The following is a 17,113-nucleotide window of genomic DNA, read 5'->3' as shown; positions in this document are numbered from 1 at the left end:
CTGTCCTGGCAGGGCTGGGCAGATCCTTGCCCAAACCCCGGGAAGGCTGCTGCCCGCTGCCCACAGTGCTGGCCCAGGGCGCCACAGACCAGGGCGGTGACCGGAGCAATAACAGCGGGAGCTCAATGCTCAGCGTGTGTTTGTGATGCTCAGCAAGTGCGTGGGTGTTGACTGAGCATGCATGGGCAGCGGGAGGGAACACCTTAAGAAACAGAAGCCTGCATATGTGCATGAGAGAGAGACAGACAGAGAGATGGACTGACTCAGAAGAATGGGATGCATTCTGGAAACTTTCCTCTATCCTCCAGCATTTCCGTCTGAGTGGAGCATCCGTGATATGATACTTTCTTCTCCTTTTCAATTTCCCCTCTTGCTGCAGCAAGAGTCTTAAGGGTCTTTTCTTTTCTTGGCCTGCTACCGCTTGTTCCTGGATATGGGAAGGGTGGTTCTTGTGGATTTTATTTTATTTTTAACAAGGCTGCTCTGAATGTACCGGGCAGAACTAGAAGCAACGGGGATGGCGTTGTTGGTTAATGAAGATGCAAAATGGTAGCTGTTTGCGGGGGGGGGGGGGGGTGGCTGTGGGAAGGGGGTGTGCAGGACTCCAGGGTTAACCCTGGCCTAAGGTTTTATGTGGGGAGGTTTCCAAATTCTAAACTGTTTTGTGCTGAAGCAGAGGAGAAGAGGAGGGGGCTGGTTTGGGGGACTTGGTTGCTGTGGCAACCTGTTTATGCCTCATTGATGCATCATGTAAGTCCATTTAGAAACTCGAGGGCCCTTTGTCTTTGGGAGGCTTGAATGGGCCTCATTAAAGCGAAAACATTAAAAAATGGCCCCAAAGCGTGTCTCCGAAGGGCTGGTCAAGTGGAAGAGGGCAGGCACAAAGGCCCTCGAGCCCCCGCTTATCTTGGGATCCTGCAGCAGGGCCCTCTAGCCGGGCGAGGGGGTGCCGAGTGCGGCCTGGAGCTGGCGGCCTCGCGGGGCGGAGGAGGCTGCCTCGGCTGCTGCAGGTTGCCCAGGCGGCTGCGCCCGGCAGGGATTGCCCTGGCAGGTGTGGCGCTCTCCTCGCCTGCTCTGCCACTGCAGCCTCTCTGCTGCGGAAGCCTTAGCAGGGCCAGGTGGGCCCTCTCCATCCGAGCACAGGCTGGCCTGGGCGACTCTCTTCCAGGGAGCACAGCCTGGAGAAACCTCCGGGGGGCCCAAGAGCTGCCCTGGGCCATCTGTGAGGCTTGCCAGGCTGGGGAAGACAGGAGGAAGTCAAGGTGGCCCTTGAATGGGCCCCTGGCTCGCTTGGGGAAGGGGTGAGCATGGGGTTGGGGGCCCCTTGCCAAGTCACTGCTGGAGGACCTTGTAAGATATCAGTGGCCGTTGGACTCACAGCCCCAGGGGACACACTGGGGGGCTCCTTGGAGGACGCTCTTGCCCGTGTGCGCCTGCTGTCCCCCATCTCCGCCTCATCCGGGCCCTGTTTGAGCAGGTGCGCTGCTCAGCTGGTGTGGTGGGTGCCTTGCTAGGACCCAATGGATGAGAAACGGGATGGGTGCCTCGCGGGAATTCCCCCGGGACAGGCAGCCAAGCCTCTGCCAAGCCCCTTCACCATCCAGCGCAGCTTTTCGTTTGGCCGCAGGGCACTCTCGGGCATGGGGCTGGGGCCCGATGGGAGCCTGTTCTGGGCCGAGGAAGGTGAAACGTGCCCCGAGGCGTGCCAGTCTGAGGTCCAGCTGCTGCAGCTGCCGTTCCGACAGGCACAACTCTGGCTATGCAGTGGTGCTACTTGAGGGGGTGGTCATGTGTCCGTATAATGCAACAGTGGGTTGTCACTGGGGCAGAGCGGCATCAAGAAGGTCCCGATCCTTGGGATTATTCCACCAGGACAGGCTGTGCTCGGCACCCCGTGTGCTCAGTGGTTATGTTCACACCACACGGCAGGCAGCTCTGCGTGGCCCCGTGGCTCATGGGGAAGGCGGATGTGGACAGTGACCAAGGCAGGGGTTGTGAGAAGGTGGGTGCATCTCGGTGGCATCCAAAGTGGCAGAGGGCGATCCTAAGCCGTGGATGCTCCAGACTGGTCCGAGGACTTGGAGAGGCCTGCCCAGGTGCCGCAAGACAGCCGTGGACGGCACTGCTCTTGCCACTGTGAGGCGAACCGTTTCCAGATATAGTTAAATGGGAATAGCCCCAGTAAAATCTTGAATGTTTTCATTTGGGGGCGATTTATGTTTCATGTTAATGGTAGGTTAGTGACTAATATAAAATGCTTTTTCAGAGACAGTATCTTGCGGTTTTTAACAGTCTCCACTGAACTTCATGCCTGCATATTTAGAGGCCTCTTACTGGATTCCATATGATATTGTTAACCTTGTTTTGTGTTTCTTTTTTATTGACACATATTTGTTATGTAATTCTTTGGGGGCCTTTCAGTCAGAACCAGTTACAAGGCACAAATAGAAAGCATGGCTTATGATGCTTGGTCATTTAAACCATGACTTCTTGTAAAGTCTGGACCCCAAATCTTGGCCTGCCTGTGCTACATTTTGGCCTGGAACAGAGGGTCCCAGCGATACCAGTCTAAAAATGAAACCCGACAAAATCGGTGTGAGAAAAGCACACCAGCAATAGGGAAAACAGTCTGGGGTTTGCTTGATTGCCACACACATCCTGGCCAAAGCAACGGGCTGTGATGACAGGAACCACTGCTGAGTTTGATGCACAAAGGGGCCGTCCGATTGCACCGCGTGTCCAAGGAGCCCCAAGCGCACGAAAGTCCCACTTTAGCAGGCCTGTTGCACGGACAGAGGGATTCTGCCGGAACAGTCCCTGTCTCTAGAGCTGAAGTAAACGTCTGGGCATGCTTTTCCTATGCAATTTTCAGCTCATCGTTTTCTACTTGATTTCGTGCAACTTTCTTGCTAGACCCAGTAATGGGTCAGATATCCAAGATAACTGAACCCAGGGTGGGAGCCTGGCTGTCCAGATTTCCTCACGAGCCACTGGAGTCCCAGCGGCCCATGAAAGACAGGCAGGTGCTGCCATACGTGTCTCCTTGGTCACACGTGGTCCTCTGCACTCTCTTGTGTGCCCCTCTCCTCCCCGGGCCTTGGGGTGTTGGACAGGGCTTTGAAAACCGGTGTTTGCATCACAGTATATTGGACTCGATTAGGCAGGCTCTACGGGTTTCTCCTTGGGTGCTTTAAAGTGATTGTTGTTCCACCAACTCGGTCCCTCCCCTCCCCTCCCCCCCCCAAACAAAACCGACTTAATGGAGCCAGGAGTGTCTGAGCGCACTCTGCCAGCTTGTGTGCACGGGAGCTGTTGGATCGCCCTGCCAGATGCAGCACTTATGCCATAAGATCAAGTTCCACTGAAGCCTTCTGGGAACCCTTAAGCCCCTGCGTGGAGTGAGCAAGGATTAAGGCTAAATTGCTCGGCCCTCTTGAGAAGTTCTGAGCCCCAGGAGGAAGCTGCCCTGCGTCAGCCACCAGCGGTCAGCCCTCCCTTCAGCACTGGTCTTCCCATTCCTGCAGCACAGCTGGGCAGGTGAGGACGCCCCTCTGCAGGCAGCCGAGTCCCTCCGTGCAGCCCCCGCGTGTGTCAGAGGCTGCGTGGGCAAACTTGCTGAGCGCAAGCCGCGGCTTGTTGATGCAGGCAGGCAACTCGCATATTTAGCAGGGAGTTGTTGAGCACAGAGTGTGTGCGCAAGTGCGATGGCCTTCAGCCTGGGTGGAGGGGAGGAGAGAATTGGAGGAGGCCAGGTTCGGGGAGGGAGGCCAGTCACCCGCCTGGGGCTTGTGTGGTGGCAGATGGGTGAGGAGGGGCTGCTTGCAGAGGCTTGAAGTCCCCCCCGCCCCGTCCATCTGTTGCACCAAGCCGAGGAGTGTGGCCCCGGGCACTTCTAGGCCTCCTGTGCGTTCTCGTGGAGGGAGAGAAATGTGGGGTCCTGGGACCGTCGCATCCGCACCTGCAGAGCTGGCTCGGCCCCACTGCTCAGCTGAGCTGTCCTTGGCATGGAGGGTCCCTCCCTTCCTCTGGCCCTCCCTGCTTTGGAAAAAGGAGCCGCTGTTTCATTCCTTCTGTTCCCGCAAGGGCATCTCTGTGGCCCCCTGAGGCCCACTGCCAGCAGATCCCTCCTTGTTTACCCAACTCGGAGGAATCAGCTTACAAGCTTCACAAGTACCCTTTTCACCTTTCCCATCAGAAAACACCTCTTGAAACAATGAGGGAATTGGATGCTGCCACCTGATAGCTCCAGAGGAACCTACGGAGCAAAGAATGCTCTGAGCAAACAGGCTTCCGTAGGTGGCCTGCGAGAAGAGCCCTGGAGAAGCTCTCCTTTGTGCTCGGGCCATTGAGGGCTGCCTGGAAGGCCGGCTGGCCTGCTGAGGCTTTCTTCACCCGTCCTGGCACAAAGGAGGCATTCGAGGGGTGGGAGGAAGGGGGAGCTGTTGCTTTTTTAGCGGCAACACTGGCAAGTAAGAAGTGCCCTTTCACGGAGCCAGAAAATGCAGCACAACATGCTGCAAGGAGCATCTTGTCCTCCTGCACACTGTAAAAACTTCTGCCCCTCGATGCTCCAGCGGAGAAGTCTTTTGGAACGCTATTTCCCCTCTTGCTTTTCCCACTGCCATGTGGAGAAAATGCCGGCTGCCATCGTAGAAATTCAGAAATGTCGAAGCTCTTGTGGCAGAAGCAGCGAAGTCTTGGGGCATCTTCAGGTTTGCCAGTCGTGTTGTGGCTGGCAAAAGCTCTCCTGCCCCAGCCTGCTTCTTCAGGGGCCTGAAAGAGCATCCTCCGTTAGCACAGGGCTGAGTGAGGGGCTCGGGGGGAATGGTGAGCAGGGAGGTCCACTGGAGCTGAAAGGCAGAAAGTACCGATGGGAACAAATGCCTCACACAACACATGCTCTTGCATCGGTGAGCCCGAGAGCTAAGAAACGCCTTTGTGCTTGTTCAAGCCACAGACTGTGAAGCTGAGTTTGTTTGTTGGTTTGTTGATAGATGCATATGCCCCTCCCCTGGCCTTCAGAGAGGCTTACAGTCATCATACGCGAATGGGTGATGTGTAGCTGAGCAGTTTGACATTCCCAGGCTGTCTTGGAAGGGCCCAGCTCATGCCCACTGCTGGGGCGTCCTTGGGGGCTGAAGCGTTCTCTGCTGGCTTTGAAGGCTGCCTTGCCCAGCTGCCACAGCGCCGCGCACCATCCATGCTAGCTGCACCTCCCTCTGCTCAGCACAGGATGCAGGGCGTGCTCTCTGTGCAAAGTAGGAAATACCCGCACATTTGACACGAGAGGAGTAATGTTCAAAAGACAGTGGAAGGTGCACCAAGAACTCCCAGCTCAGCTGCGGTTCAAAGCAGTTCTCTCCACAGACAGGACAGAGGTGTTAAGAAGCAGGTCTAAAGTTGGACTGAAAATATTTATATGTTACTTTAATGGAATCGTGTTCAGTCATACGAGCTCTGACACAAGCTTGCTTACTCATCGGCTGTTTGAGAGCTGAGTCTTAATTCACTGATCACCTGCGGGGGCTTTGTGGTGAGTCACCAGGCTCCTGAAAGGTGTTGGAGCAAAGGTTGTGTATATGATGGAAGGGAGAAGGAGATGTGGGGAAGCTGTGTGTCGCTTTGCTTAAAATTGCACTCCCTTGTGCCTTTCACTGCGCATTTCCTTCGCCTCAGTTCGCTCAGTTCCTTTGCCTCTGGTCGAATGGGGGCAGGGCTGCAGCGCAGATGTGACTTGTAGGAACTCATGAAAGGACTGCAGGGGACACGAAGGACAACAGCAGCAGCATGCATTTGCGTGACATTATTTGGTTAAAATCACCAAAGGTTGCAATTCTAAACACTTCTACTTGGGCAGGGTACTTGGAGCAAGTGAGGCTTACTTCTGAAGAAACATTCATTGAATTCCATCTGAGTCTCTGGCTTTTTTCCATACCTTTACAAAGAGAAGTATAGTTGAACTGTAGGGCATATAGAGAATATGCAACTGTTTGTGAGCTCTTCCCTTTCATTGCTCTTCAGCTGTTTCACAGTACCAGTTCCTTCCTGGTCCTCTCTTTAGAGATCAGTGGAGACTGGCCCGTTTCTTTTGATGGTTTACGTGGCTGTTCCAGTAATCACACTGCATGAATCGCTTGGAATGCAAGATTTCCTCTATTGTTCATTGCAAGGGGAAGAGCAGCAGGTTCCAGGCTGTGGCTTGGCAAACACAAACCCGAATGGGCAAGTTTTGTTTCTCCGTCTTGGGGAAGCATCTCCGTCCAGGAGTGCTCTTTGCATTTAGGGAAGGGAATTTAGTGCTAGAAGGCTTTTCTGAGAAATTCTTCCTACTTTGCAAGGCCCATCTTCTGAGGTCCGTCTCAACAGAATACCCGCGTCTTGCTAAGTGTGTTGACATCTTGGGCAGTGTAACTGAAGGTGGCTTGTACTTGGCTGCCTGTGAATTCTGCCCAACAGTTGTTTTTCCCCTTTTTCTCTGATTTTCAGGAAGGCACATTAGAAAATCTGGGGATCCCAGGAAGGTCAATTTTCACAAGATGGTGTGTAATTTGGGAAAATTGGGGAAATTGTGGTTATGTTTGGCTTCTACCATGCGTGCATGTGTGCAAGCATGTGTGTGTGTATTTATACCACTTTTGTTCGGAACGCAGAGTGTACCGTTACGATCTGTGGCATGAGAGGGGATTCCAGTGGAAGGGCATGTGGTAATCTGGATGCTGGCAATGAAAATTCGCAGGTTGGATTGGTGAAGATCTTCTGGACTCTGCAAAAGGTGTTGCCCTGGTTTGGACCAGCTTCTCCCAAAGCATTAAAGGATTGGGAAAATGTGCATGTGTGGACGAGAGGAAACGAACGCGCGTGCATGTGTGTCAGTTACGCCTGAGCATGGACCTAGCCTTTGTTTACCCTTTGGGGCTGCCCAGCTTGCTCCTGCTGGCTGTGCTCTGTGTGTTGAGCCTGGCTCGATGGGAGCAACTGCTTCTGGTGGGAGGAGGTTGGCTGCCTGCGCGAGCAGCACTGGAGGGCAGTCCTGGAACTGTCTGCAAGGAAGCTGGCTTTGCTTCTGTTTCTGTGAAGCTGCACTTCGCAGACTGGGCGTGGGTGCGCTCTTCTCAGGGTGCAGTGGCTTAGCAGACACGTCTGTGCCCTTGTAAGGCGGTGTGGGGTGTGTCCCCAAGGGGGCTTGCCGGAGGTTGTCTCCATTTATGGCCCCCCGAGACTCGAACTTCACGGATTTCAGGACAGGCTCATGGGCAGTGATCTGCAGTGTTGGCGCAAGGCTGGCTCACGCTGGCTTGCCTGGCCGCACGCTCACGCAGAAGTGCCCCGGGTTGCATCGTCTTCTCTGGCTGGAAGAACTCTGCAAGCCAGCCTTCCTCTTGGGGGCAGAAAGCTGGCTGGCCTTGCAAGATGGTTGCAGAGACCACAGAGATAACATATGCAGAACAGTTTGAACGCTCAGAAGTTTATTTCCCATGACTTCTCGTTGCTTGTGGGGGTTTTTTTGCAGAACGGGGAGCTGTTTCACGTGCGCCTTTTTGTAACTGTGTGTGAACAGGGTGGCTGTGAGAAGTGCCCATCGGAATAACCCCTGTGGACGTAGAGGCAGCTGAGCAGCCGGACTGCCTCGGTGGGCCAGGGTCGGAAGGCAGCCTTGGTGTGGGCAGAGCGTCGATCAGCCGGGCCGCGCCCTTGGCTTGCAGGGCCCTGGTTGTGCCGAGAGCACGGCTGTTGCCCTGTGCAGCCAGGATGCTTTTGCATTAGCATCTGTTCCCAAGTTATCTTTCATCAAGAGCAGATTATGGTACTTAGCCTAAGTAGATATTCGGCTCCTCCTCCACCGCTGCCTCCACTGTGCTCCCCGTCCCTCTAATTCATGTTGCTCAGAAATGCCGTCAAGTAATTGCCCTGTAATAATGGAGTCGGGGTGTTAGTCATCTCTGCAGCCCCTGCCCGCCTCCCTCCTCCCATCCTGCCTCCCAGTCGTGCTGTCTGTGCTGCCCCCGTCCTCATCCCCGTGCCAGTGGCATCCTGCCCGGCCAAACGCAGCATCTTGTGAGAGGAGCCCCAGCACTCGACTCCCCTCTGCGATTCTGCCTGTGAAGGAGGGAAGGGAACCGCCACTCGCCTTTCCCCACGGTTTGTCTTCTCCAGCCAGGGGTGCAATCCTGGTGTTTTCAAGTGCAAAGCCCCTTCCCTCACTTCCCACGTCGAAATGAGCAGGCCATGTTCAGGTCATGTTTTTGTTCCCCACCCACATCTTCTTCTTTTCATTGCTCTCAAGTGGGAGAGCAGAGCACGAGGAGTCGGGCAGTGGGAGAGCGGGGCCTCGGCACCAGCCTCTTTTGTGCGCGGAAGGCCCCAGTTCACTCCCCATCGCTTCCTTTTGAACGGCTTCGACTGTCAGGATGGGAAAGGAGCCGTGCCTCAAACCCGGAGAACCGAGGGCCAGCACAGGGGCTGGGAGAGCAGCAGCGGCGAGCTCTGCGCCCCCAGCTCCTCAGCCGGGCAGGCGCCTGGCACCGGACGCTTGCAGATGCGGGACATTGCCAGGTAGAGGCGCTCAGGGAGCGGACTGGGAGAGAGAAGCTGCTTCTGCCTCAGAGATGGGGCCGGCTGGAGGAGCTCTCATGGCCCTTCTCATGGACCTATTCATGGTCTCATGGGCCTATTAGCAGGGAGCTGTACTTAGTGGCAGCCTGGCCTGGTGAGGCCGCTTCTGCAGCATCAGGGAATGCACTGGAGGCCTGGAAGGAAAGGTGCTGCCAGCCGGCAGGGTGGCTCGCTTGCCTCGTTCAGTTGCAGCAGGTAGCACCGTCGATGGCCTGTGGCATACGTGGTCGACAGCTCACCTGGAATTTGAGGAGACTTGTGATAGTTTTTCGAATCAGGGACTTGATCTCCTTGATTTTTGTTGTTGAACACAGAATCCTTACAGATAGCTGGGCAACCGTCAGGGAGAACAGCTGTGTACCGCAGTAGTCATGCGTGTAGTCCATCTTGCCCTGAAGACCTCGGGGAGCACCTGTACCCCAAACTCTGGAGAACCTCCAGAGATGGACTCTCCGTTGGCAGTAGTGCCCTGCTGGAGCATCAGTGAGGCTGGTGCCTGCAGTGGTGTTCCCCACTGAGGACTGGTAGATCTAGCAACGGTTTGAGTGTCCTTCGTGCAGGAATATTGTGCTGATCTGGGACAGAGGATGATGGTTGCGGGGTTATTAAGCCTGTCCTAATTGCATTTTTCTCCCCCTCCGCTCTCTCTCAGGTTCATGTCTGGGAAGGGGCTGGTCATCTATCCAGAAATTGGGGACAAACTGGACATAATCTGTCCGAAGGCAGAGCCGGCCAAACCATACGAGTACTACAAGTTGTACCTGGTGAAGCGGGACCAAGCCGAGTCCTGCAGCACAGTCATGGACCCAAACGTGCTGGTGACCTGCAACAGGCCTGAGCAGGAAATCCGCTTCACCATCAAGTTCCAGGAGTTCAGTCCCAACTACATGGGCTTAGAATTCAAAAGGCACCAGGATTACTTCATCACATGTGAGTCTCCCTCCTCTTCCTCACCTTCCCTGCCTTTAGACTTTGCCCTCCTTTCACGCTCTTCTCGTCTGAAACGTGCAGCCTCTCTTGTCACAGGTCGCCCTCCTTTGATGGGCGCTGCTCTGCCTGCCGCAGGCGCAGTCCTTGGAGTGGGCTGGGGCCGATGCTGCAGCTTGCTGCTTTCGCTTTCTTTCTCATCAGCATCTGCCCAAATGGCCTGAGCGTGTGGCTCTGCAGCCCTGCCGAGTGCGTGCGGGCGAGCAGGGCTGTTGCTCGCGGAAGGCTGGCCCTGCTCACCTTGCATGCAAAGCCCAGAAAACGTTCTGCCTTCACATGTGTGTTTCGGTTGCTGCTGCTGTTAAAATTCATGCTTTGTTTCTCACCATAAGAAGTGACAGAAATTCTTCCTTTATTTGTGTTATTTCTATACCACTTGTTAAGAAAAATCACGAAGCAGCTTCCATGTAAATGTTAAGCCTAAACCCAACCGCACAGTTAAAATCACATTGAAAATACAGATTTAAAAACAATGCAATAACAGTATTATTATTATTATTATTATTATTATTATTATTATTATTAATAGTAATAATAATGATTCAGCTTGGTTAATTTAATTGTGGGTCAGGGAAAGCCCAGGCCAATAGGGGCGTTCCCAGGGCGTCTTTAAAAAAGGCCAGTTTTCTGCTTCCCAAACTGCCTGAGGAACGTTTTTCCCACCGGGTGGGTGCCACTACCAAGAAGGCTTCAGTCCAGGCATTGCACAGTGATGTCCTGGTGATGCTGGAGTGCCTGGCAAGGCCTCCTCGGGGGGGGGGGGGGGCTGCATCTGGTTAGTGACAACCCACTCCACTGACCTTAGACTGGAAAGAGCTTTGAACGGCAGGCCTAAGATTGTTTAGATGTTCTGCAGCTGGAGGGCCTCTTTAGCAGTGGCCGTATTGATTTTTGGAAACACGCACAAGCGATGCTGAGCCAAGCTGGCATTAGCAGTCCTCCGGACATCTCGTGGGCTTGACCTGCTGAAGTAGCGGAGTCGCGGCTGCAGCAGGCACAGGCAGTGCTGTCCTCTGAGTGCTGAGTGGCAGATCCTGTGCTGCCACCCAAGGGTCCACCCCCTTCCTTGGGCCAGTGCAGCAGGCCCCGGACTGCCCAGAAGAGCAAGGCCAGCTGGGCTGGGCTGGGAGCGGCAGCAGGGGCTGGGAAATGGCCCTTTGCTGCCGCAAAGTACGCGCAATGCTTTTAATGAATTCTCTTTCTAGAAAACATGGCTTAAAAGTCCATGTTAGTTTTCCCCAATACACAGTAAGTGGTTGACCCAAAATGTGATTTCAGTGTTACAGTATATAGTCATTTTTATAGGAACACTTGTAAAAGTTTAAAGAAGCACGTGCTTCCCCTTACATTGTTTAAATGTAAAAGGGAAAAACTCAGAGGTACTATAAACTGTTGACACGCTAATAAATGTTAGCAATGTTCCCCTGACATTGTTGAGGCACCTTCAGTTTTGCCATCTCTGCTTTTTAGATCTGTCTTACGCCAAAGTGTGTCCTTTATTTATCTCACCAACACCAGTTTTCTCTTGCATAGTTGCTGGGAATAATCACCTGAAAATACTAAATGCAGCTAAGTTTGTCCAATGTTGTATTTGCAATTGGTTCCAGTTCTGTTTTACTAATGAACTTGGGCAATGGAAAAGATCAGGCCTGAGAAATCTTCTGCCCACATCCCTGCTGTGGCGTTTCTGGGACAACCTTGCCTTTGGGTCCTGCTTTCCGACTCCAGCTGGGTGGCAGTGGACAGGCTTCCGGGCGAGCGAGCTTTCTCCCGTGCCTGCTGAGTTTGCTGCAGCTGTGCTCGGGATGCAGTGGCTTCTTGAGGGCAGCGAATAAGCGCAAAAAGTGTGGCGCTTCTCTTGAGTGCCTTCACTTGAGTGGAGGAGCAAGATCTCACTTGCTGGATCAGAGATCTCGCTCGTGGCAAGGGGCCGGCCTGCTGGCTTTGGAGCTGCCTGGGCCAGAGCCGGGCCGTGGCCTGCCATTTGCTCCTGAGCAAGATGCGTCTTTGGAAAGCTTTCTGACCCCGTCAACCTTTCAGTTTCAAGAATGGGCGCGTTTGTCCTCAGATTTATGTCCTGGCCTTGGCTCAGCGGCCTGGGGCACGGCTGTGTTGCTCCAGCAGCTCAGTCACCCGAGGCTTTCTGGCACCGATCCCGCACCGGGTCTCCTGGGGGCCTCTTGCTGTGGGGAGTGGTGCTGGGCTGGGAGGGGAAGAGCCCAGAAGATGTGAATGAAATAGTGAAGTTGGAGCTATGGCTGAACAGCAAAGGCAGCTGTTCCATGCTGAGGCAGGATTCAGTTGCAGTGAGTGTACGGTATGAATCTCTGCAAAAGCTCCTTGGTACCCATTTCCCCTTTGCACTTATGGTGTTCCTGCATGGATTTATACTATCCGAAGAGAAACTGGAGGACAGGAACATGAGAAGTCATCCTGCATGTGGGCTGTGACCTGGAGGCGGAAGCAGGGCCTTCTTTGTCCTGTCTGGCAGGGCCCTGTTGAGTTCCGGATGGTGGGTGTTACTAGCTCTGTTGGTCTTTCTTCCTCTGTTTGCCTATTACAAAACATGCTCCTCTGGGTGTACAAACTTGTGTGTGTTTCCAAAATGCATGTTCGTTGAAGGACCTTTCAACTCTGGCAATAGGACATACGGCAAAACGGGACCCAGTAAATTTCCTTTTAGTGAAGAGAGCTTTCCAGGGACCAAATTTTGTAAACACGCCCAAGAGTTCAAGGTATGCAAGCATTACTGGAGCAAATTAATTTGGCAGGGTGCTCAGAAAACAAAACAAGCCAGAGATGCACAGCACTAGATGTGTATACAGGGAAACTGACTGTGGGGAAGCCAGCCAGTCTCTTGGTGGCTCAACCAAGGGCTGCAGCGAGCCAGCGGGCCGTGCTGCCCACTTGCGCATGGTGTCCAGGTTGATCTGGGTAGGCGCTGCTGCCGTGCGCATTCCACAATTGGGGAGGGTGGGTGGTTCCCCAGAGGCACCCGGAGGGGCTCTGCCATTGCTGAGGCTGTGAGCTGGGAATCGTTCCGCCAAAAGAACAGGCGTCCTGCTCCTCCAAACGGCAACTCTGCCGGCCGGCCTGAATCGGTCGTCTTTGCATGCCAGGGGCTGCTCGCAGATCTTTGCCTCCTGCCAGTCCTGGGGAGGCCCAAGGGGTACACCAGACATGCAAGCTTCTCATGCAAGGCCCGCTCAGGCCCTCTGTGGCTGTTTCCAAGCGTCTTCAGCTTCTGCATGGTCTCAAGAGCAAAGCATGCTTGCTTGCAACCCCAAGATCCTGAACTCTGAGAGCGGGTTTGTGCCAGGTGTGGCAAGCCAGGTATTTTGGCCCGTGACTCTCAGTGGCCTTCGCGTAGGAGGTGGCCAAGGATCACGGGAGAGGAGAGCCGCAAACGCTCCAGCTGAGACCCCGTTGTTCTCCCCAGGACTGCACCCGTGTCAGGAGCCCTAAGGCAGCCTGTGCCGTCTACCATCTGAATACAACTTCCTGCCAGTGGGACTTCCTTGCCTTTGGCTTGGCTGAGCTTTGACTTGTCTCCCTTGGAGGCTCTTCCTCCTCCACCTCCTTGCCTTTGGGACTGTGTCGGCACTCAGCGCCGGCCTTAAGCCTTTGCGGGGGCTGAAGATGCTCCCCGGAGCTACTGTACCTTCTGCAAGAAGCCCTGGGATTCCACTTTGCCAAGGCATACATACAATGCCATAAAAATCAAAGTCCAGGCCACCCACGCCTGCAAAACTCGTCCGGAAAGGCTCAAGCTTTCCTCCTGCCTCCCTGCTTACTGACGGCGCTGAGGGCTTGGGAGCTGCGGTGTCGCTTGGGCTGGGTCTCCCCAAGCCAGCAGGGCCACACCAGTTCCTGGTGCCCGCTCTCCATCTGCCCCCACCCCCAGCCCTGCTGCCTCAAGGCCACTTCGTTGTTCCCCCTGTTGCTTTGAGCTTAAGAACTGTGAACAGTTAGGATGGCTTTTGGACGGTCATGTGATGACTTATCTCTGTGCTGCTGGGCTTCGCACAACATCCAGCCCCGGAATTCTAACAGGCTTTAGTTAAAAGCATCTTTTCTGCAGGAGATCGGGCGAAGGAGAGGAATTGTTTCTGTATCCTCAGAAGGAGAGATGGATGTCCTGGTGTGTGCTCAGGCCGGGGGCTCCTCTAGCCGGAAGGAGCAAGTTGTGCGGACTGCTCGCATGTGGCTGTCCGTCCAGGGCTGGCAGTGGTGAATTCCAGGAAGGGAGCCGTTGCTGCCAGGAGCAGTGGCTGCTTCTTCAGGAAGCTCTGCTGTTCACCCCTCCTGGGGATGGCAGTGGGTGCAGGGTGCCGGCTTGGCACGAAAGAGGCGGAGGGATGCAGGTGTGCCCTCTGGGATGCAGCGCTGGGCTTGCCAGGTGGGGCTGAAGCGCGGGACCTGCCTGGAGCGCCTCTGCTTGTGTGCCGGATGTGTGGGCAGAACCCGGGAGCTCTCCGTGTGTGTCTTTGGTGGGGGTGACAGGGATTGGACGTGTTCCTGGGGAATATTACGGGGCAGACAGGGACTGTACAAAAGGAACTGGCTTCATTTGGAACGAAATGTACTAGGCACTGTGCCCTCTGTGTAAGAAAGGTTGCAGAGGGAAAGCCCCTTTGGAGCTGTGGAGCACCTGGTTTGGGTGGCAGGGGACAACACTGGCAGATGCATGTCCAGGTGGGCACAGGGGAGCAAGAAGGTGCTGTGCACCCCACCCTCTGGAAAGGAAGTTGCAGTAGAGAAGCAGCGGTCCAGGGCGGAGCGTCGCCAGCCTGAAAGCGTGTCGCAGTCTTGCCTTCCAGATTCATTCTGCATCGGATGAGGGTATTAAAGCTTGCAAGTCTGGTGCCCGGTGCTTGCAAACTGGCCACGCTGCTTCTTGGCAGCCTCTTAGGCAGAGGGGCACAACCCTTCTGCCGATGCCCAAGCTTTGGCGTGACTGCCACTGGCTTGGGACCCTTTCTGCTTATGTGTTTGATTGCTGCCCCCCCACCCCCACCCAATGCTTCAGAAAAGAGCGATTTGGTTCAGGTAGACTTCAGCCCAGCAATGCTTCGCTGCGATGTGGGCCACTCGGCATGTGTGCAGGTGTGCGCTGAAGGCTGCCCTGCATAAGTAGCCTTGCCTTGGACGGCTGCTTCCCCTGCATCCTTCAGCTGACAGCTGGGCAGCTGGCTGTGGGCAGCTCTCCCCAGGTCAGCCTTCATGCGCGCTGGTTCGGCAGGCCCCACGTTTGCGCCCTCCTCCACTTTGCTGCGCCTTCTGACAGCTGCAACCCACAAGCCTCTTGCAAAGGAAAGGCCACCCTTGTAGGACGGCCGTAAGGATGCCTACGTGGCCAAGGATGCCCTTGCACACCTGATCAGCGTTGACATTTGTGCGATTTTGTGCAACAACAACAAATCCCTCACTGCGCTCTCTTGAAGTCCTTTAAAAATGGATGTTGACAGAAAGTGGGTGGCGGGAAGATTGGGCAGGGCAGGCAAGCCAGGTTCTGCTGTGGGAGAAGCCATGGTCGTGCTGGCTCCAGACTGCCCAGCGGTTGCATTTGAGCAAAGGACTGCTTGGGCTCTGCACTTCTTAAGCACCTGCGTGGGGCCGTTGTTCTCTCCCTGAATACCATGAAGTGTGGACGGGCAGCATGTGGCCAGTGGGGGCTGCTCCCTCTCCTCTCCTCTCCTCTCCTCTCCTCTCCTCTCCTCTCCTCTCCTCTCCTCAAAATAATCCTTCCCATGTAATTGAAATGTTTCAACAACCCCCAGTCTTACTCGTGCCCAGTTTATGAGACCTGTCCTTGTCGCAGTGGCTCACAGAACGCGTACTTCTGCCAAGAGGCTATGGAAGGTCGCTGACCCGCACCCCGTCTTGTTGGCCTGCCTCGCACTCTGGCCTGGGCAGCGGTGCTGGTGGGGAGCAGAGGCCACTGCCAGCCCGGTGCCAGCTCTTTGCCAGCGAGGGGGTCAAGTAAGGTCAGCAGAGAGGAATCGGTGGAGGAGCAGGAGGAGCTGCTGAACACGGTGGGGAGAAGGGGGCATTCGCCTGCCGTGGATTCCCCCGTGGTGCAGGCTCCGAGGCTCCCCCCGTGGCCCACCCTGGCACAGCTTGCTGTGTCATCCATGCCCGGTTTCCAGGACCTGTGGGGTGGGGTGGTGGCAACCCTCAATTAACCAGGAACTGCCCGTGGCAGGGCTGCCTCCTCAAAGGAGCCATGCTGCCCGCCTCCAGACAATAGGCGAGCCTTGCCGCCCAAGGGATGAGGGGGCTGGCTTGTCTGTGCCGCGCAGGAGGCCACTGTGGCTTGCTGAGCTCACGGCAGCCACGCAAGCCAGGAGGAGGGACCTGCCGAGGGTGCTTTGCCCAACGACTCTGTAAAGCCTGGAGAAGAGAAGTCACTGCCGAGCTTTGAACTGTTATTTAAACCAGCAAGAAAAAAGGTTGTTTTAAAGCAGTAATTTAACCAAGTCTCCTACTGAAATAGGTTCATATATTTCCTGGACCATTTTGGAAATGTGACCACCAAGCCGCATTACCCGGCGACTAAATAGACCTTTATTTACACGGTTGCATTCCTGTACGCAATCTTTACAATCTGTTTGTCTCGGCATGAGTTGCTTGGCAGCGCACAAGAGCAAACACACACATTGGCTCCCAGCCACTTCTCTGCTTCGCTAGACAACCTGGGGCGCCTCATCCGTGAGCTGCTGAGCAGAAACAGCCCCAAGTTCTAACCCACGGTTTGTTCCTGGGTTGCTCAGCCAAGTGGAAACAAGCAGCAGTCCGGAGCCATGTGCTCGCTTGCCCACAACCACACGCTGCCGAACGGCTCACCGTTAACAAACCACGGGTGCTTGGTTGTGTTCAAATCATGTCTCGGTGTGCATTTTGCATGTTTGGCTTGTTTGTTTGTGTTGCCTCTAGAGGGAAGTTCTGTCGCAGGTGTCCCATGTGGGATCTTTGGTGTGACCAGTAGTGGTAGGAGCTTGAGGTTTATGGTGCAGTCGAGCTTGTGCCTTTGCAAGTGCGACTTAGATCTGGGAAGTGGAAACGGAGCGCCCAGAGGCTGGGCAGAGCCGCTTGCATGAGGTGAACGCTGAGGTGAATGTCTGTGTTGGCCCGCCAGGCCATTCGCCTTTTGGCACTGTGACACAGCCAGTGTTTCATTTTATGGGACTGTGTGGGTAAGGTTAGCATATTAATGATGGAATTTAGTTCTAAATATAGTATTCCCATGAGAAATAGAGGTTCTGTGTTATTTATGATTTTTTAGTTTAATTTGTTTGAATCCAACATTTTAATTGTTACAATAATTTCTTTTTATCCACCAGACACTACAGCTGTCCTTCTCAGATTGCAGGTGCAGCCCCCCCCCCCCCCCCAAGCACACAGAGGGGCCCACAGGCAGCTTTAAGGCCTCTGGCAGGACCATAAATGGGATTTTCTGCTCCTAAGGCACCACAGCCTTTTGCTTCTCCTGAATTCACCCTTTAGGGCCTGG

The 17,113-nt window shown here is 54.7% G+C and overlaps 1 protein-coding gene across 1 annotated transcript in view; it reads left to right on the top strand.

Moving 5' to 3' along the window:
• Window positions 1-9,086: 9,086 nt before the first annotated feature.
• EFNB1 (ephrin B1) overlaps window positions 9,087-17,113 on the top strand; it is a 30,036-nt gene continuing 22,009 nt past the window's right edge. Inside the window, exon 1 of the mRNA XM_044437766.1 lies at window positions 9,087-9,543. Within this exon, the coding sequence (XP_044293701.1) occupies window positions 9,270-9,543 (274 nt within the window). The 5' untranslated portion in view covers window positions 9,087-9,269. The remainder of the gene's footprint in view (window positions 9,544-17,113) is intronic.

Source organism: Varanus komodoensis, unplaced genomic scaffold, assembly GCF_004798865.1.
Source record: "Varanus komodoensis strain SLA01 unplaced genomic scaffold, ASM479886v1 scaffold31, whole genome shotgun sequence".
Taxonomy (NCBI): Eukaryota; Metazoa; Chordata; class Lepidosauria; order Squamata; family Varanidae; genus Varanus; species Varanus komodoensis.
Note: the sequence above shows the minus strand (reverse complement) of the source record. Positions and strands in the feature narration are given on the sequence as shown.